General features: G+C 41.1%; 1 protein-coding gene across 4 annotated transcripts in view; it reads right to left on the reverse strand.

The window, feature by feature from the left end:
- Positions 1 to 21,872, reverse strand: part of MCTP1 (multiple C2 and transmembrane domain containing 1) — a 669,880-nt gene that overhangs the window by 230,600 nt on the left and 417,408 nt on the right. For all 4 annotated transcript variants that reach the window (XM_075543074.1, XM_075543073.1, XM_075543072.1 and 1 more), the window contains 2 exons: positions 19,811 to 19,981; positions 17,534 to 17,664 (listed from right to left, as the gene is read on the reverse strand). In XM_075543074.1, the coding sequence (XP_075399189.1) occupies positions 17,534 to 17,664; positions 19,811 to 19,981 (302 nt within the window). The remainder of the gene's footprint in view (positions 1 to 17,533; positions 17,665 to 19,810; positions 19,982 to 21,872) is intronic.

Consider the following 21,872-nt stretch of genomic DNA (forward strand, 5'->3'; position numbering starts at 1 on the left):
CTGAACTGGGACTATATTATGAACAACCTAGACTTTTCCTTGACTAGCGCCTGATTAAGCAGTTATGCACCCACTGAGAAAGTGTGTGTTATTAGCTGAGGTTCTCAAATCTGGGGTTATTTTTAACAGAAAGAAAATCTCCAAGTTTTAACTTAGGTTGTTTTTATCATAATGTTTTAAAGTATAATGTTTTAAAGTACAAGCAAAATCAGAAGGAAGGCCTTACCAGGCCTTAAATCAAAAGAGGAAATATTTGAATTTTAAGAACTATGAAGCTATTAAAATTCAAAACTACACTATCAATTTGTACGAAGGATTGCGCTTTTCTGTTAAAAATGAAATTTTCAACACTGCCTGTTAGAGTTAGTCATACCCTGTCCTATATTGAATCCTTTGTGATTTTGGCTTTAAACTTTCTAATGTAGACAATGTCGATATACAACACATACACAGCACAAAAAAGAATGCTGATGACTTTAAAGCTCTTTTTGCTCCTTGAGGGAAAATCACATCTCCTGCTCATACAAGTAATAATCCTCAATTGCCATTTTAAATGATGTGTCACCTGGTCGCTAAACTAAATTGTCTTATTAACTAGAGGATAAAGTTAGCATCACAGCAGCACAGTATCCCTGACATCTGCATTAAATGGGCATCAAACAAAATCAAATTACTGCTGGAATGAGTGAGTAAAAAGTCTTTGCTACCTCTTGGTTGCTTTTGAATGATGTTGACTTAATATGTAGAAACGTGGCATGTGAACGCAGTCTGCACTGCTGTGGGGCAGATTCGCCATGTTTGCTCGCCTGGACCCCTGGGCAGCAGAGAAGGCTTACTACAGCTTGAAGATGAAAGGAATGGCAGAGCACACTGTGAGACTGCGGGGACCGTCCACACAGTCCCAACCAGGGCAAAGTAAGTGGTTTTATACTGTTGTTAACATGAAAAAGAACATGTCGGAGGTGTTAAAGGAAACCCACGAGCTCTTATACTATATCCACCAAACCACAAAAACCAAACTCACATCATGTCCATGCCGACTCAGAGTGACCCCATAGGCCAGGGTGGAACTTCCCCTGAGGGTTTCCAAGACTGTAACTCTTCTCAGGAACAGAAGCCCCATCTTTCTCCAGGAGAGTGGCTGGTGGTTTTGAACTGCTGACCTTGGGGATCATAGCCCAACACATAACCACTAAGCTGATTACAGGGGACAGAGCCCTGGTCTGGGAATCTGATTCCTTGGTTCTGGCTCTCCATCTTTCACTAATGACTTCTCTGTTTCCAAGCCATCTTGTCCTCTTGAATTTTAGTTTGCTCTTCTGTAATACAAGGTAATCAAACCAGATGAAGTACAAATTCCCAAAATACACAAGTTCCCTGATTTGTTATCACTCTAGTCATATTTATACCTGGGGCATCCTCCTTTCTCTGCAACTCCAAGCAGCAACAGATTAAGAGGACACTTTTAGATGGCAGGAAATAAAATCCTTTTCTCCAGATGTATTTTCATCATGCCAAATTGGAGGTGGGGTGGGGAGACAAAGCAGCTGAATAGAAGCCAGAAGCAAGCTGATCGATCGCATACTGAATTTCTCTGGGGCTGTCATGCTTAGCAACTGCCTCAGAATTCCTCTAAGTCTGCTGTGTACTCACTTTATGACCACTGGTTGCTTCTAGGCACTGGGCACATGAAATACGAAGCAATTTTCATGACTCCTGATCACATTTATTGTTGTTGTTGTTGTTGCTGTTATTGTCAAGGAGCTGACCCTACCCTGTGTCTGCAGAGCAGAACTGCTCCATTGGGTTTGGGTCAAAGTGATCTTTCAGACCTGGTTTCTGAGCTACCTCAAAACCCCAAACCAAATCCCCTGCTATCCAATCAAACCTGACTCCCAGTAACCCTCTGTGTGGGTTTCTGAAGCTGTACCTCTCCATGGGAGCAGAGAGCCTCACCTTTCTCCCTCAGAGCTGCAGCTGGGCTTGAAACACTGACCTTGTGGTTAAGCAATCCAACGCTCACATGGCAGCGTCAGCATTCTGAGCTGAGTTGTTTCTAGGTGGGTTCAAACCAGCAAGCTTTCAACTAGCAGTTTGGCACTTAACCATGAGCAGCACGCTGGGAATGCCTGTTGTGAAGTGCTACGGGGTCAGTTTGGATTCAGAGCAGCCGCATGGGACAAAGGACTGCTGCTTGCAGGGTTTTCCGGGCAGTGATCTCAGCAGGTGCAGATTCCCACAGCGTTCTACCATGGAGCTCCACTGTGGGTTTGACAGCCAGGCACTTAACCCCTGAGGTACTAACCATGGAGGATCCTAAGACACTCCTTATGCACTGCCCTGGAGCCAATTTCTCAAGGTGACCCTTCGGAAAGAGCAGAGCTGCTCCTTAGACAAAAACTTTCCAGGAGTTGAAAGTCTCATCTTTCTCGTGTGGAGCAGCTGGTGAGTGGGTTTGCATCACAGATCTTGTGGTGCGCAGTGCAACACAACCCCCAGCCCCACGGGGGATCCTCTGGGGGACTTCTTGCAGCTCCATCTAGTAATGTTTGTCTTAGCCTATTTCCTAAGTGAGATTATAAGCTCAACCATTAAATAAGAAATTAAATAGGAAATTAGAGTCCATCCCATCCCATCATTCATCAGATGGAGGGGCAAAATGATGGGCTAAAGAATAGGGAACTCTCATCGACAGCCAGTGTTGTAAATGTACACAGTGCGTCTACTAGCATGTAACCACTTCTGACTCACTATCCAAATAACATAATTTGAAAGGCATTCAAACAAGATCTGAATACCAATTTAGACTTTCAAGACCTCTCCCGTGGTGGCATAGCGGTGACTATACAATGGGCTGCTCCCCACAAGGTCAGCAGTTTGAAACTATCAGCTGCTCTGAAGCCAGATGGGGCTTTCTACTCCTATTAAGAGTTATAGTCTTAGAAACTCCCAAAAGTCTTCCTACCCTGTCCTATTGGGACACTGAGTCGGTGTCAACTGTAAGTGAGATAATTTTATAGTCTCCATCAGTTGCTGTAATGTAGATCCCAACCTCGCATGAATCAGAATAGAACTGGGCTTCCTAGAGCCTTTCTTCTGAGGCACTTCTGGGTGGACTTGAGCTACAAACTTGGGGGATATTCAAGTCAGGCAATTCTTTGTATCACACGGGACCCAACCGAGTTTAAGCACCCCAGTCCCCAGCAGGAACAAAAATACATTTCATATTCTCTAAGATTTCCCAAACAAAAATATTTAAAAATCTGACTGCCCAAGTTCAAAGGAAGACAATGAAATTCCTCCCAAACCGTTCCAAGAAGCACGTGGCTGCGCCTTAAGGACATCATGGTTGGGGAGGTGAAGGAAGAGGGTGGAAAAGGGAGCGTCCATGGTTCCTGCTTCAGTCACATTCCCTGACCAGGGATCCTTGTAGATACAACGTATTTTTTTCTTGGGGTCTCACATGAGCAGCTAGAAAAGTTTGATGATGCATTTTATGCATCTCCTCAGATTCTCCTGAGTCCTGGCCTCTGTGTCCTTGGCTGTTGCTTCCTCTCTGCCGTTACTTGGCTGCTCCTCATCCGACCACCATGACCCATTGGCTGGTCTGGGGTCATCAGGGGATGTTCTCTTAAGTCTGACTTGCACTTGTATAAATGGGGGCCGGTCCCCTTAGTTGTTACTGGGCATCTTGGCCTAGGCCTAAGTCTGATTTGTAGGGCCTCTTGAATGAAAAGCCACATTGTAGGGTGGGGGTTCTGGCTCTGAGAGCAGCTGCCAAAGAGGGCGAATGAAACAACGTGGGCCGTTTCTCCTTGTGGCGTGAAGCTTGGCCAGTGGATTAGGAGATGGCTGATTACTGTCCACACCTCCTTCCTCGCAAATGCGGTTCCAAAGCCTGGCCTCTGCGGATTGCTCATGACCCGGGGCCGCGTGGATGAGCCTGCTGAGTGAGCAGTCACTGCGAGGCCCATCAGGAAATGGTCTAGGACACATTCCTTTGCATTGCTTTTTCATCTCCCTTGTCTTGGCCCCTTCTCGCTCGTTCTCACTACCTGGGATTATTCCTTGTTAAAAACAAACACAAAACCTTCTATGAGCATTTAATCATTGCCCCCAGCTGTGTTTTCTAGGGAACCTGGGGTAAGGTAAAAACCACAAATGAAGTTCAACACCCTGGATTATAGATTTCTGAGACCCAAACCTGACTACTTAAGAAAATATCCTTATGAAGGGCCCTTCACGAGCTGTCATCAGTTTATGTTTCCATCCCTAACGCACGCACCGCCCCTAAGTCATTCCAGACAGGGTGTGACTCTCTCCGCCATCATGCAGGGAGGGCCTGTTTCCTTGTGGTTGGACGTGGCGTCATTTCTGCCTGAAATGACGTATCCACTATCTTTGCTCGGCTGAGTTTCACTCATCCTAAGGCGCCCTGGTGGTGTAGTGGTTGCACTTTTAGGTTGCTAACAGCACGGTCAGCAGTTCAAAACCACCAGCCCCTCCATGGGAGAAAGATGGGGCTTTTCACGCCCAGAAACAGTTAGGCCTGAGAGAGTTCAAGGGCGCTATTGCCCTCTCCATAGGGTCACTCTGAGTGGCTATCCCGTCCAAGGAAATACGCTCTTTTTCTTATTTGAAATAACTCACGGTTGTTTTTCTTTTTCAATATAAAATTTCACCAGTGCAGATATTACATGTTATTTTGAGCATTGGGTGTGACCCCTGGGGGGTGGGGGCGTATATGTTAGGAAATCATGGATGAGGAAACAAAGACTCAGGTGGGCCAATCAACACACTCGAGGGAACAATGCTTGTTAGTAGTGTAGCTGGACTGAGCATACAATGTATCATTCTACCACATTCATTATCCTCTCTCAAGAAAGTAGTTGTACTTTGCAACACTAATTTCACCTACTCACTAATTCATCAACTCTTAAGCTCCTTTGTGTCAACTAAGGCTGCTTAAGACTTCGGGACAGAGCTCCTCCCCCCAATTTGGTTTGTCAAAATCTTTATTTCGACAACAATCATCGATTCTGTGTTTCTTTGAATACAGTGCTCCGTCTTCACAGTCCACACTTGGGGGTCAGAACAGCAAAGTGTTAATGAAACTATTTAGTCATTAGTACTGTGAAATCAGAGGGAAAGACACAAGGCTTTCTACTCTTTTAAAGAGTGTTACAGTTTGTTTCAAAAACACACAAGAGCTGTTCTATCCTGCCCTATTGGTTCCCTATGAGTCAAAGTTCACTTGGATTTTTAATTTTGGTGGTATGGTGATGTGCGTCACCTAAGTTCTTTGTACCTCTACTTTTCTTATTTATCATATGGAAATAAAAAACTCTTCTCTAAGGTACAGAGTTGTAGGAAGATAGAAATCATAAAGGGTTATTTATATGGTGAATGTGCTATGTAAAATATAATACCTGGTTTTATTAACTGATAATAGGGCTTCAAAGAGTTTCTGGAGAAATGGAATAAAAAGAGAATGGAATTTTCCAGAACCTTTTTGAAGTTCTCTTAGTTTGATACCAGAGAAAAACAATTTCTATCTCTACTAAGCCTGACTCACATGAAATAAATATAATTTTCCAATTCAACTCAGAAATGCAAAGCGGAGCCACAAATGGGGGCATTGACAATCTGAGAAATTAAATGATGTCTAGAACATGAATCTTACTTCCTAAGTTCCATATCAGAGATTGTAACCATTGTCACCTAAAAACACAAAACCAGCCCAAAACTCCAACTATATACATTTGCATTATTTAGCTACATGAAAAAAGTGGTTCATGAATAAAAACAACTTTCTAGGTTTTTATTACTGTGTTTCCCCTATGTCTTTACTTCTGTCACCACCCCTAACCCTTCTTCCCCAGTGAAACCAGGGGTGTGTGTGTGTGTGTGTACGTGTGCATGTGTGTACGTGTGAGTGTGTGTGTGTGTGCGTGCGCGCGAGCATATGGTTATATGTTTGTGTATGGGTCTGAGTGCATACATTGCCATCGAAATCCAGGGATTAAATATTATAACTCTTTGAATTAAATTTTAATTAAAAATAAGTATTAGATTTTCATTAATATGTCATATATGTATTAACACAAGTAGTCAATGCAACAGCTAGATCACATGGAGCCTGAAGAGGATTTAGAGAAAGAGGAACCAACACACACTGCCCTTGAGTCAGTTCTGATGCCTAGCGACCTCCCAGGACAGAAACCCACTGCCTCTGCGACTTTCTGACTAGCCCCCCAGGGCTCCTGTGAGGAAGAGCAGGAGCTACAGAATGCGGAGGGGCTGATGGCGGCAGCCGTGCTCCATGACTGGCTGTCAGTGAGTTGCAGTTCATATATGCCCTCGTCAGAGGACGTGAGGCTTATAGTGCTTAGTTTTCCCTCAACTAATTCTCATCAAATACACAACCGTCTCCAAAGAATCCCGTGAAGGAAGTGTAGTCTGGAGATAATGCTAACTGAAGAAACACGAGAGAGCAATGCTGAGAAGCGAGTGTGTGCCAGAGCTGCCAACTGCCCTTCAGTGTGCTCTGTGGTGGCCACAGGATGATTGGCACTCCGGTTGAGGTGCAATCAGACCTGGAAAGAATACAGCCCACACAAGCCACCAGTATCAAGAAAGTTACATCTACTCACTTCAACAGCGGACTTCCAGGTGTATGCTATTCATGTGGAGATACTAGCTAATGTCACCAGGAAGCCATCCTGATTAAGAAGATGTTTAAATTCAGCCTCCGAACAGAAATACGGGCATGCTTAGATTTTGCTGGTCGATGAAGGCAATCTTTGAAAACATAGTTAACATAATTTTAATGCATTTAACTCATTTTATGAGACTGTTTGAGATTGCTTAATATAGGACAGCTACTTTATATTAATACCACTAATAATAAATATAAAATCATGAATTAATGTAATACACAACTCCTTGATATGTCTGTGTTTTTGAGAATGCAATATGTAACCACTAACATGCTCTTCAAGTTTTAAAATTATGCAGATGTTTTTACACCATATCTGGCATGGCATATTGCTTAAAGCTGTTATTACTTTCTGTTGTCAGAAATCATCACTACTGTTCAATTGTCTCTGGAGCAATTGCTTTGTCAGAGTATAATTCTGAGACTTCGTAACTTCTCCATTCATGACCTCGATGGCCAGCTACCTAACACACACACAGAGGTGGGCAGAACTCATCTTTAGAAACTTCCCCCAGTCTAAGAAACATTTCCCTGAATATAAGTATTCTGAGGAAATCTTCAGAAAATATAATGCACGAGAGAAAAATAATGTGAATCCCAATGCACTACGGAGTTTATGAAGAACTACGAAAAGAATCCATTACACTTGAAGCTTCACTTACATCTTACCTCAGTAGTAAACAATGTCACCCAACTCTCAGTAAGAGAAATGATGAAATGCAATGATTCCACTGAAAACAAACAACCCCCTACCAATATACTCAAGTATAAGCACATTTTTAATGCAGTTTTGTGATGAAATTAGGTGCCTTGGTGTATACAGTATATACAGCACCTTGTCAGAATTTTCTGACATGACCCAGCTGGATTGATCCTGTGCTTCTTTAGGTAGCAAGTAAAATAATTATGGCAATATCGGTGTTGCAAATAAGAAAAATTGCATATTAGAATCTACAGTGGAAAATGTTCAAAAGCATTCAACTTCAAGTTCTTTAAGAAATACATCAATTTAATTACAAACTGAAGTGCAAAGGCTGTTTTCCTCATCTGATACATTGTACCTGAACACACCTGTGCCGATCTGTGTTCTAACTCTAAGATCTGTGTTCTAACTCTAAGCATTCTGCACGGAGGCAGAGGTGTGTTTTGGATGGTGGTAGAATTTGAAAGCATTTGTTCTTCAACCAGAACTTGCCAATTTGACATATGCTTTTCTCATAGCAGATAATTAATAAAAATATTGCAGAAATGAAACTCTGTCCCGAAGCTTCTTGGGGCACTTTGCTGTCACGAGAAGGGCCATTGCCTAGGCCCTGATAACAATACACATAAGAAGTCACCAACCTAAAATGTATATATCAAATCAGTGACACTTGAAAGATAAACAAGCAGGTTTCACTAATAAGTATCATTCTAAATCTTGCTATATTGGATTGCAAATAACTTCGGCTGAATAAAATCCCATGACTCGGGATTTACTTATTCCGCATGTTCATAAAAACAGCTTGTTCTCTGACAGCACCCATTCTTGGCAATTTACTGCAGCTGTCAGCAGCCAGTTTGTTCAGATTACAGCTCGGCATAAAAGTCTAACAATCATGAGAATTTATTAGCTGATTATTGTAAAGGTGGCAGTCTGTCTTGCCTGCCCAAGTGCAGGGGATCAGGATGTTAATTAATTACACAGAGATTAACATTATTTCACCTTCACTTGAAGTTTGTAGTTCAGCAACAAGTAAAAGGTGTTGCTCCTACTAGCATCACCCAGTCTGTTTATTCACCGTTCCATTGAGCACTTAATGGCTTCAGACTTCAGAACCTGCTGCCTACCAGACCTCGGCCAATGAACATGAACTCTGGAGTCAGGAGACCCAGGTCTGGGCCTCAAACCAACCAGGCGCATACTAGTTGAGCAATCGTTTAACTGTACTAGTCCCATTTGCAAAATTAGTATGCATTGTACCACCCTTGTCAGCCCCTAATGTCGACCCACTGTGTATGATAGAGCCTGTACCCAGTTAGGCAGTGTCCTCCCAAAGCCACATCTTTACCAACGCTCAAAAGGTGACCTTATTTGGAAATAGGGTTATTCAGACACAATTGGGTAAGATGCAGTCACACGGGACTGGTGCCCTTATAAGAAGAGCCACAGGCAAGATGGTCACGTGGAAACCGAGTCAAAGACTAGAGATCTATATCTGTCACACAAGGAATGGCAGGAAGGGACAGTCACCCGAGAAACTAGGGGGCAAGAATCATGCCCTGCTGACACCTTAATCTTCGACTGCCACACTCAGTCTGTAAGAGTCTAGACTGTATAGTTTGGAGCCAGGTTAGGGTACTTACTGTGGCTTATCAATTTGGAAGCATTATAAATACCGTGTCTTTCACTCATGGTTTAATTTATCCTTGTGTCAACTTTTAAAAAGAGATGGCATAAACTTCCCAGGTATCCTGATGATGTAAACTTATAATATGCTCTCTCTCTCTCACTTGTCGAATTGTTTCCAACCAGAGTGACTCTATTAGACAGGGTAACACTAACTGTCCCTGTGGGTTTCCGAGGCTGTGAAATTTTTTGTTTGTTTTCAACAATTTTGTTAGCACTTCACCCACATATCATACAATTCAATAGCTCACTCCTATCCAGAAGAACTGTACATTCATTACTACAGTCAACTTTTGAATATTTTCCTCTTCCTTGTACTCATTGTAATTCATGTAATTATTAATTTTTTAATTGTGGCAAAAATATACACAACAAAACAGTCATCTTCAACCCAACAACTCCTCCAAGTATAATTCAGTGCCCATGATTATACGCTTCATGTAGCACAACCATTGTTGATATTATTTTCCAAAGTATTCCACCACCATTAACATAAACTCAAGGCTCCCTAAGCAAAATCCCTTTCTCCTTCACCCACGATAACTACAGTCAAGCTAGGTTTCTTTCTTTTCTCTTTAAGTCATTTTCTTGATATGATATTCACATATTATACACTTATAGACTTAAATGACTTTAAGAAAGACTTGCATACACATCAGCACAATCAGCTTTGGCTGATTCTTGATTCATTGTTTGCTCCCCAATTTCCCTCACCCTCCCTACCCCCCGATAAACAACCACATCATTTGTTTTGCATCAAATTGCAACAAACTGCAATTGCGTGAAATTCATGCATCCACTACTTCTGTGCTTCATAAACTGGGAAATCTAGCAGAAACAATTAAAACAAAAAGAAATGAAGAATATTAAGATAAAAATAATGAGTAATAAAGAAAAGACCACCAACAATATTTTAAAGTCAGAGAAGATATTTCTGTTGTGGAAGAAGCAAGAAATAATAAATTCAGGTTGGGTCGAGGGCGGTCGGCTGTCCCAGGATCATATTCTACCATGGTTCCATCCACCATAACCAAGTTAACTATAATCTCCATTGGCTCGTGAAGCTGTTTGAGTCCCTGGCCTGTGGCTACAGGGGATCTGCCAGAGGCTTCCTAACTCACTAGTTGGGCTGCAGATGAACTGGGGGCTTGCACGGCTCTCCATAGCCTTCTATAAATTGGGTGTTCTCAATTTAAGCTCGGATACTTTTCAATTCATCATGTTTGGATTTTCATATTGTCATCTTTGGATCACATAAGCTGTGGGGTGTCTTTCATGTGGAGTTAGTTGACTTCTTGTTTAGATGGCTGCTTGTTTGAATATAAGCCTTTAAGACACCAGACACTATTCTAATTGATAGGTGGGCACCATCTGCTTTCTTCACTGAACTTGGCTGTAGCATCCTTATTTTCAGTGATCTCTTGAGACTATAAATCTTTATGGGAGTAGAAAGTATCATCTTTATCCTGAGGAGTGGCTGGTGGTTTTGAACTGCTGACTTTTTGGTTAGCATCCCAGTGTGTAACTCACGACACTTCCAGGGTTACTTCTTGTAAATGTATAAAATCAAAACAAACGTACTGTCATCGAGTTGATTCCAACTCATAGGGACCTTACAGGGCAAGCTAGAATTACTCTCAAAACTGTATATAGGAGTAGAAAGACTCATCTAGACTGCATTTTTCCTCCAAATATAACAATGGTCATTTTTTATATATAAAAGCACACAGTCTTCTTTATGCTTAAACTCGTTATTTACCCCAGTCTATCCAAACATCTTACCACATTTCTACTGAAACTTGGTATCTTTCACTGAGTCCTGTTCTAATTGCTCTTGCAGTAATAATACATGGTGTCTGATTCTGAATTTATTTGGAGAAGTAGGAGCTAAAATGTCTAATTTAAGTCAAAATTCAGATTTTTACATTCAAATTCAGAAAATATTTATTGAGTATCTATTACATGCCAGACCCAGACTAGGCACTGAGGATGCAGCACTGAACATGACTATGATATTCGTATGATATCCCTCCCTGGATGGCACTTACACTCTAGTGTGGAGAGAAAAGCGATAAAATAGTGAAACGCAAATGACAACACGACTGACCTCTTTAACAAGCTGATTATCTCCGTTGACTTTGACAAGGACCTTATTACGTTGTTTTCAGTGACCGAATATGCTAAAAGTACAATCAGGTTTGGCGTGAGGTGGATCTGGTGCTACCTGGGCATCAAATCACACTTGATATCATGGTTCCTCAGACTCGTTTGTCCAACTGGTCAATTTGTGGTACTGTGGTGGTTTGTGCGCTGCTGGAAGCTATGTCTCAGGTATTTCACACACCAGCAGGGTCACCCAAAGTTAACATATTTCAGTGGGAGCTTCCAGATCAGATAGCGAGAAAGGGCTTGGCCCTGGCTCCCCACTCTGGAGGAAGGAGCCATTAAAAACCTTTTTGCATAGCTTCTAAACATTGCTAGCTACTTAAGGTCTAATGACCGGAAGCAGAGTGTTGTTGGAGTTTGTGGTGCAGGCTGGGCTCCTCCGGGTTCAGGGCACTTGGAATGGGTCTGAGGTGGAGCTGATGTCTCCGAGTGGAGACATCCAGGGTGACGTGAGTCAGGAAAAGCCGGTGGGGTGGAGTCTTTGGGATCTTCATTTGCTGACAGGGACCGACTCAAGACAAGAAGAAACAGCTGCTAATGATCAAAAAGTATGAACCTAGGAAAACTGGAAGTTTTCAAAAATGAAATGGAACACATCAAGATAGATATCCTAGGCATTGATGAGCTGAAATGGAGTCATCCTGGCCATTTGGGATCAGAAAGTCAGAGGATTTACCATGCCAGGTATAACACAACCAAGAGGAACGGCATGGGATTTGCTGTGAAAAAGGATTTTGCCAAACCATCATGAAGTGAAATGCTGCTTATGATACGATTACATCTATGTGTCTTCAAGGAAATTCAATCAATACAACTACTGTGAAGCAGCTAGAGGCAGAGACCAGGGCCTGCTGTCCCTCTAACGTGCTAAGGCCTGCCCGCCCCCATGCCCCATCTGGCCAAATCAATAAATCCCCACACCATGCAGAGCTGATCAGAGTTGGCTGATGCAATTCTCTCCGGACCTGGCACTCAGTCATGTGCGCGCTGTACCGGGAACTAGGAGGTGCTCCCTTACCTGGCCAGGGGCGCGGAAGTGTCTGCATTCACCAATCCCCAGCAGCCTTCCTTACCTGGCTAGGGGCGCGGATGTGCTTGTGCCCGCCAATCACTAACAGCCTCCCCTACCTGGCTAGGGGCTTGGCTAGGCGCGCCTGCTCCACCAATCCCTGGCAGACACCTCTGCCTAGTCAGGAACCCAGACGTACCTGTGCCTGTACCTTCCAATCCCTGACCACCTTACTCCATACGGCCCAGGGCCATGGATCTTCTGGCAATACAAAGGTCACTCCTATTGCCCGGGCCACGACTCCATCAGCCCGGATGTTGTAGAATGTGAGACTTCGCCTACGTGGGTTCCCCCCCCCTCCCCCCGCTAATAAAGCCTGTTTGCTAAAATTTGGCTGATTCGGTTTCTGGCGCCCCTCGACTACCTTACACCCCCCTTTACAGGAAGTTGGAAATGGATTCAGGCTAGAGGGCTTGCTCAAATTCAGGTCCTTGAAACAGGAAGCCAGTACACCTGGGTGGGCCCCAATCTAGGCCAGGTGGGCTTAATTCAGCCAATATGGTATTGTGGATCACATCTCCTGGGGGTGGGGCATGGCTAAAAAGCCAGGCTCAGGAGCCCACTGTTCTCTCTCCAGTTGCTCCTCAGCTGTATATGGTTTCTCTGGCTTCAGGTCAACAAGTGTGGATGTGAAGTGCCCTGGGTGGGGGGTGGGGGGGCTTTGTAAGATCTTTATCCTTTATAAAAAAACTTTATTTGGATCACAAACCAGGCTTCGGTGTGAATTCTTTCTCTTGTGAAGCCAAGGGCCAAGGTACTTCACACCTGAGGAATCTAACACCAGTGTCCAAATCCAATCAATGCAACCATTATGCACCAACCACAAAACACAGTGATGAAAAAATCAAAGAATTTGGCCAATGACTCAACTGGAAATTGATCAAACATGTAATCAAGGTGCACTGGTAATTATTGGTGATTGGAATAAAAAAGGTGGAAACAAAGAAGAAGGAACAATAGTTGGAAAATACGGACTTGCTGATAAAAACGAAGCTGTAGATTGCATGATAGAATTTTGCAAGACCAATGACTTGTTCACAGCAAAAACATTTTTTCAATAACACAACAGATGGCATATAAATGGACTTCTCCAGATGGAATACACAGAAATCAATTTGACTACATCTGTGTGAAGATGCTGGAGAAGCTCAATGTCAGTAGGTAAAACTAGCCCAGGAGTTGGCTATGGAACCAATCATCAATTTCTTATATGTAAGTTCAAGATGAAGAAATGGAAACAAACCCATGAGAACCAAAATATGACCTCGAGTCTATCCCACTGAATTTTGAGAACATCTCAAGAACAGATTTGATACATTGGACCCTACTGGCAGAAAGCCTGATGAGCAGTGGGAGGACATCAAGACCATCACTCAGGAAGAAAGCCAAGGTCATGAAAAAGACAGGAAAGAAAGAAAAGATCGAAGTGGCTGTCAGAAGAAACCGAAACTTGCTCTTAATCAGAGTGGCTAAAATAGATGGAAGAAATGATGAAGAAAAAGAGCTCAATAGAACATTTCAAAGAGCAGTTCAGGAAGACAAAGAGAAATAACGAGATGTGCAAAGGCTTAGAATTAGCAAACCAAAAGGGAAGAACAGTCTCAGCAGAACTCAAGAAAAAACTCAAGCCTTGAGTTGCAGTCTTGAAAGATTCTACGGGCAAAATATTGAATGATGCAGGAAGCAGCAGAAGAAAATGGAAAGAATCCACAGAGTCCCGGTACCAAAAAGAACTGGTTGACATCCCACCATTTCCGGAGGTAGCGTGTGAGCAAGAACCAATGTACTGAAGGAAGACATTCAAGCTTCACTCTCCGCATTACCCACAAAATAGGATCCAGGATGGAATACCGATTGAAATGGTTCAACAAGCTGACGAAGCACTGGAAACACTCACTTATTTATGCCAGGGACTTGGAAGACAGCACTTGGCCAAATGATAGGAAGAAATTCATATTTATGCCCATTCAAAAAAAAAGGTGACCCAACAGAATGCTCGAACTATAGAGCAAGATCATGGACATTGCGTGCAAGTAAAACTTTTCTGAAGATCATTGAGCAGCAGCTGTAGCACCGCACTGACAGCAACGGCCAGAGGTTCTGGACAGATTTAGAAGAAAACGTGGGACAACGGGTATCATTGTGGATGTCTTAGATTCTGGTTCAAAGCAGAGAATACCAGAAATATGTTTACATGCGTCTTATTAACTATGCAAAGGCATTTGATTGTGTGCACCATAAGAGACTGTGGATCACCTTGAGAAGAATGGGCATTCTGAAACACTTGATTCGATTCCCGAGGAACATGTACCGGGATCAAGAGGCAGTTATGGGAACAGAACAAGGGAATACTGTCTGGTTTACAGTTATGAAAGGTGTGCGTCAAGGTTGTCTTTCTCACCATACTTGTCCAATCTGTATGCTGAGCCAATCACCGGAGAAACTGGCTTATACGAAGAAGAATGCGGCATCAGAATTGGAGCAAGCCTTGTTAGCAACCTTCAAGGTGCAGCTGTTACAACCTTGTGTGTTGAAAGTGAGGAGGACTTGCAGGCCGGCTGATGATCACGGATTTCAGCTCTCAGTGTGGATTCCCACTCAAAATGGAGACGCTCTAAGTCCTCACCACTGGACCAACAGTAACTTCATAAATGGCAAACGTTTGAAGGTGACAAGGATTTTGTCTTGCTCAGATCCGCAATCAATGCTCATGAAAGCAACACTGACTAGATCTAAAGAGGTGCTGAATTGGGGAAATCCGCTGCTCAGGACCCTTTAGAGTATGGAAGAGCAAGGACGTTACTTTGAGGACTAAGGTGCACCTGAATAAAGGCATGGCGTTTGCTGCCATCTCACACGCATCTGACAGTTGGACATTGAATCAGGAAAACAAAAGATTAAATGATGCATATGAACCATGGTGCTGGCAAAGAATATTAAAAGTATCATGGACTGCCCAAAGAACAAATAGCCAGAATGCTTCTTAGAGGCAAACTTGGCCGGACTTAATCTAACATACTTCGGACACGTTGTCAGGAGAGGTAAACTCCTGCAGAAGGACACTGTGCTGGGAAACGTGGAGACAGGGCCCGACAAGATGGATTGATGCAGAGCGACATAAGGACAATGGTGAGGATGGCGCAGGACTGGGCAGTGTTTCGTTCTGTTGTCTACAGAGGCTCCATGAGTCTGAATTGACGGGAAGATACCTATCAACAATGATTTCTTTTTCTGCAACAGGTATTTTTTTTTTAATTAGCTGAGCGTACAACAAGATTCTGTTGTTCATTATTGATTATCTGGAAATTCAGTACTAATTCCTCTCACTACATAAACCTGTTTTAACAGATATTCAAAAATCATTCTAGCAGTCCACACCTGTGCTTTTGTTTCTGCACTTTAAACTTTTGGGGTCAAATTGCTTTCATAGGCAATTATCCCTATACCATGGATTTCTACTCTTTCCAAAAACCCTTAAGAATTTTTTAGCTCTCGCAGGTATCTAGCAACATCGCTCATCTTCTTTCTAGTCATATCTCGTTCTCTCAAAATTTGCTAAAATGTAGTCAAACCCCAGAAACAAAGAAACATGAAAGAAATCACTCCACATTCATTCCAACTAGTTCCATAAACTAAATCCATGCTCCTAAATATTGAATAGTATTATAATATGAGAAACAGGCAAAGGTGGCACCATGTGGGCTGAGAAACTTTCCATTATTTCCAAAGATATAAAGGAAATACATAAAATGATATATGTCATTACAAATCAAAAATCAGTAGAAAAAGTGACTTCATTTGATATATAGTACATGAAGATAAGAAAGGTCTAAGAGTCTAAGAAGCAAGTAATTAGTTTATCAATAAAGAAAAATTTCAATGTAAGGTAGTGAGGCTGAAGTAGTAAGTTGTTTGTGTCAATCATTCTGATCATCTTGTCACTAAATAAAATCTAATATTGCTATAAAAATCTATAAATCTAATGTTGCTATATAAAATCTAATGTAAACTATAAAAATATAGCTCATACCTTTGAGATTTCAGTAACTCTTAAACTCTTAAAATGATTTCAGTAATAGCAGCTACTTGGAAGAGTCATAGGAAGACGCACTAAATATACAATTAAATTAAAACATACTAAGTATACCCCAAAGAAAACAAAGTATTTTTAACATCTATGGAAATAGTGTTTTACTGAGGGAAAAAGTACAATGAAAGCCTGTATTTTAAAAAGAATTCAAATGTAACAGTATTAAATTACAGTGGTGTGCTTTCAATTTTATTTTATTAGTAAAATATTAAAGGTTAACTGGGGCTAATCTTTGACCTCCCACTTTATAATTCGATGAAGAAAACCATTGCTTAAGACATAGATCAGCATCATTAAAAAATTGGAGAGAGAAATATGTTGGGTTGGATTCTTGGTCTTTTCTTTAGGCTATATATTTAGAGACTTGAACATAATCGACACTATGATAAAGCAAGATAGTCTTAAACTAAGATTTTTCTGAAAACCCATGCTTTATTTCTGACTTATCAAGCTTCAATGGTTTAATACAAAGACACAAAAAGAACTAGAAAAAATCAAAAAGTATCTAAAATAAGAAAACCATATGATTCAAGTAGCTACTCAAAATGACCTTGGCTTGGTTACATGTCAGGCAGCCTTCAGAACCCCCCCTTCTTCACTGCGTTGTCAGATTAGCATGCTGCACTCAACATGCTTCCCTCCCTCAAACTTGGAAAGTCCTCACAGATTTGGGAACGCTTAAGAGATTATAAAGGGTCTCTATTTTGCAGGAAATAATGCATTTTACGGTCACAACGTGCTTTATGAAAATATTGTCTCGGATCACTTTACAGATGATGAATATAGCCTTTGTTCAGCTATGTATTTCATATCAGATGAGATTCCTCTTTTTCAACTCCCAGAACTTTCACGCACATTTCTGACATCTGGGGAAATTTTCTGGCTATCCAGTTCGGACAGCATCTGTCCAGCCACTGGTCAAAACTGCCATCTACTGGTCAGTGCTCACATCTACTTTTTGGTTCATCTAAACATCATAGTCTTTGCCTGGGGGAATAGCTTCCTTCAAATCAATGAAGGTCTATGACAATCACCAGTCTTCACACGAACCCTTGTTTAAGAAAACCTAGGCTCTCTAAGGTGAAGAAAACACACACTAACCTGCCAATGAAATCATCCCTTTTCCCAGCATCTTTGTCCCATGCAGTGATATAAATGATTCCTCCTCTTTCATCATACAGATGAAAATCAAATTGTTCCCTCCACTGTGGATTCAAAGTTTTTGGCATAATCTGGGGGGGAAAAACAATATCAGTCTTTAAAACAAGTAATTTGACATACTAAGTCAGACGCCAGGTACTCCATAGAAAAGCATGTGAGTCTGCTGCTTGACCAGGCGATCCAGATCGCATGGAAATGAATTTCTAGTATCTTTATGGCATATCGTCTGAAGGGATCCGAAATGATGTGTCCTGAAAATCAGAAGGCACTCTGATCACTCTGAAGAGCAGATGAGAGCTATGATTTTTATAGAAAGGGGAAACGGTCTACAAATGGAACCTCACTCCGGCGCTACCATTGTCACATAATCAAGCTTAACGCACGGAGATAGACACGCCCTGCTCAGTCATCTCATACAGAGGGGGCTGAGAGTATCCAGAGGTTTTCTTATTTTGGAAGTATGACTCGAATACATGCAAGCCAGGCAATGAAGTGCTTTGAGAGCATGAGGGAAAAGTAAGTAACTTTGTGATGTCCAGGTAAACTGTCCCCCAATGAATGCATGGAGGTATCAATGGAGAAATTGACACATGGAATTTAAACGGTCAATTTAGGTCATGAGATTTTTATATCTACCCATGAAGATTTGGACTTCAGAACAGCTTCAGAATTTTCTCCAATTCAAAAATTATAGTGATTTAATAAATATATAAAATATATTTATTGTTTTATTGTTAATTGTAAACTAGGTGTTTAATATCTGCTAATATTTTAATATATCCACATTTGATGTAAAATAAATATTTGTTTTTATATATAATAAATAATATTCATTTAGCATATTATATATAGTAATATATATTTTAACATCAATGTAACATGTATAAGAATTATGTGTCCTGAAAAATCAAAAAGCACTCCTTATTTTCCTGAAGCAGATAGAGGTATGAACTATCTACATGTACATTTATACACACACATATATATGTATTTCAAATACATAAGCATTTCAAAAGTTTGTGGCAAAATTCAATTATCTTTTACCTCTGGGTCTTCTTGAATAGTAGATGAGAGTTCTGGATTTTGTTTATATACATTCTCCATCTACACACATCCAGACACACGATGGGCTTTCAAAGAACTCATGGAAAATGGAATAGAAAGATAACGGGGCTCTTCCTCAATCTTTTTGAAGTCCCCTCGTATATAAAAATGAACAACCTTGTAACTTCAAGTATTGAATTGGCGAACAAAGTGATCTGTACCCACCCGTTTTAAAACTCCCATCGCTTTCAGGTCAGACACAATTTACACTGTGTTCCCTGGCGTTTGTTTTCCACACAGGACCATTGAGAGTCCTTTTCTCATTTTGATGTATGAGAGACAGATCTTCAGATATAAGGATCTTCAGAGTGATACAGAGTGACATGTGCAAGGGTAATACAAAAAAATTGAAATCTTTAAGATTCAAAATCTTAAATAGATCAATAGATCAATAGATCATGGAGGAAGGGAGCAACGAGAAACATAGGTCCTTAGCTGGATTTTAGAATAATAATAAATAAAACCACATCGAAGTCAGCATTGATGCACATTCGTTAGTGTACAGAAAGCCATAGATCTTTTGGCATGAAAAATGATGCTATTTGCAATTCTCATGCTACAACTAGTAGTAAGAGCAATACTTTTGAGCATTATATATGCAAGGTATAACCTAAGTTCTTTCCAGATTATATTTTGCTTTTGTTTTCTAAAGTTTTACAGCACTACTAAGAGCTAGGTACTCCGATGATTCCTGTTTTATATACACGGTCGAAGAAACTGAGACACGGAGAGGTAAGCAGTTTACTCATGGTTACTTAAAGTAGACTCAACTTACTGCCATCGTGTTGATGACGACTCATCGCGACCCTGTAGGGCAGAGTAGAACTGCCCCTGGGGATTTCCGAACTGTGCCTCTTTATAGGAGTAGAAAGCCCCATCTTTCTCCCATGGAGCAGCTGTTGGTTTCGAACTACTGACCTTGCTGATAGCAGCACACCATGTAATCACTATGCCACCAGGGCTTGTTATATAAGTAGAAATGCACTGTAATTGTTAGTAATGCTATCTAAGATGAATATTTAAAAGACATTCTATTCAGCATTTTATAATTATCTAGCATCATCTCTCACAGCATGACCTGTAACCAATCAAAATACAATAGCGATATGGTACCTTGCTCTTGTATTTCTGATGCCCAAGCCGGAACTTCACGTAGGGGTCACTCAACCCATTTGAATCCATTGCCTTGAGGTCTCGTCCCTCAATCAAGGTGATACTGACAATTCCTCTCCACAGATGTGATTTTCTGTGCAGCTCTGACAAACGCAAACTCTGGGTCTGAAACTTTTGGCAAAGGAGAACAGAGTTAGCTTATCATATTTTAAAGCAAAACACTCATTTGTCTTTATGAATGTTACAATTAAAAATAGCAGTTATAATATTTCAAATGTTAAAATATTTAGACATTATTAGCCATTATTTTATAGTTATTAGTGAATTATTAGTAAGTTATTTTAAGATAAATTTAAGAATATGGAAGAAAGATTAGTGCTCAAAGTAAAGACATTTAAATTTTTCTCCTCCTAAGATTACAAAGTATATTAGATATTTGCATATATTTAACATATATTTAAATGTCAACAGATAAATATGCCAAAGACCTTATCTGCATTGTGAAATTTAATTAGTAGCTATGGATGCTTTTAAAGAGTTACTTTTTTATTTTATAAATGGATTTTACAGGTGGTTTTTAGCTGCAATATTAATTGCAAATTCTGCTCACATAACATTAAAAACTTTTTTCTTGTCCCACTAAGAAACACTGAATTCCAGGTTACTAAAGATTTACTTCCAGTACTATAAAGCAGGAAACAAAATTAATATACCCACTGAAAACATCTCACCTAGAATTGCCATCACAAATTTTATATTATTATTCAAAACGTTTTATTGTGAGTTGGTTGAAGGTCTACAGAGCAAAGCATTGATTTCACATTCAACAACTCACATGCCCTTTGTTTAATTTCATTGGTTGCAATCCCTTCAACTTCCCCCATTCCTCCTTGAGTTACCAGCCTCTATTCCTTCCTTCCTAACCCTTCTGAACTTGGTCAAAGGGCTGAAGCCTGCCCCTTTATCCTGAATGATTAAGATTCCAAGCTGTGGACACCTCACCAGTGGTGTGCTCCTTACAGACCTGTCTATTATTTGATTGAAAATTGGTCATTGGGGGTGAGATCAGTTCCAGGCCTGAGTCCCACTGATCTGCATCCGATCAGTAAGACCAGTCTCTTTTATAATGTTGAGTTTTGTTCCGTTTGTCTCCCACTTTATCTAAGGCTGTCTAAGGTGATTTCCTTTTGAAGAAGTTGGTCATAGTAGCTGTGGACAATTTAGTTCTTCTGGTCTCAGGTGCCGGGAAACCGATGCCCGCAGGTGCATTGGACTGTTTGCTTCCATGTGACTTCAACGTGTTTCTGTCTTCTTTCCCCCAGAAAGGAGAAACCAGTAGTTGCACCTATGGCCACTCCTCAGCAGCTTATACGACCCCCGTTGCTACTCACCAAAGTAGGATTGTAGAGCCTTGTCGCTGCAGATTATGTTACCGTGCTGTGCCCCCAGACTAAGGCTCGGCGCCCCTCAAAGTGTCTTGTTATGTCTGTTTTAATAACGTTGTGCCCTGTGTGCACCCCCATATTCATGGATTTATTTGCAGCAAGTGTAAGCATGCTGCACAGGTGCCATATGTTAAACCTATGTATAATTGTCGCTATAGGCTCCCTCTCCCTTTCACACCCAGTCAGCCTAGGTGGTTATCTCTGCACCCCCTCATAGATCACTGTGACTGTGGGGTGTGTATATGACAGTCTTCGTTCCTGCTGCCTTTGACTTTGGCCCTGCTCTCAGTGTCTTCCCTGGCTTCCATTAATTTTTTGCCGATCTCTCCCACTAACAGAGCCTTCCCCTTCACCACCCAAGTTACCATGGATACATGTGACTTAAATGGAATTTATTCCTCATTCCAATTTTTGAATAGTTTCATGATTTTAATTATACTAAAGCACAATATTCAACTCAGTGCACGGAATCAGATTTTTTAAAAGCCAACAGGTAATTATTGAAAAAGACCACGTAATTTCTTTGCATGAGCCAACAGCATATAGAACTTTTGTTGATGATGTTCAGGCATGCTTACTGCCACCGAATCAACTGTGACGTTTATGGACCCTATGGT

This window comes from Tenrec ecaudatus, chromosome 2, assembly GCF_050624435.1.
Source record: "Tenrec ecaudatus isolate mTenEca1 chromosome 2, mTenEca1.hap1, whole genome shotgun sequence".
NCBI lineage: Eukaryota > Metazoa > Chordata > Mammalia > Afrosoricida > Tenrecidae > Tenrec > Tenrec ecaudatus.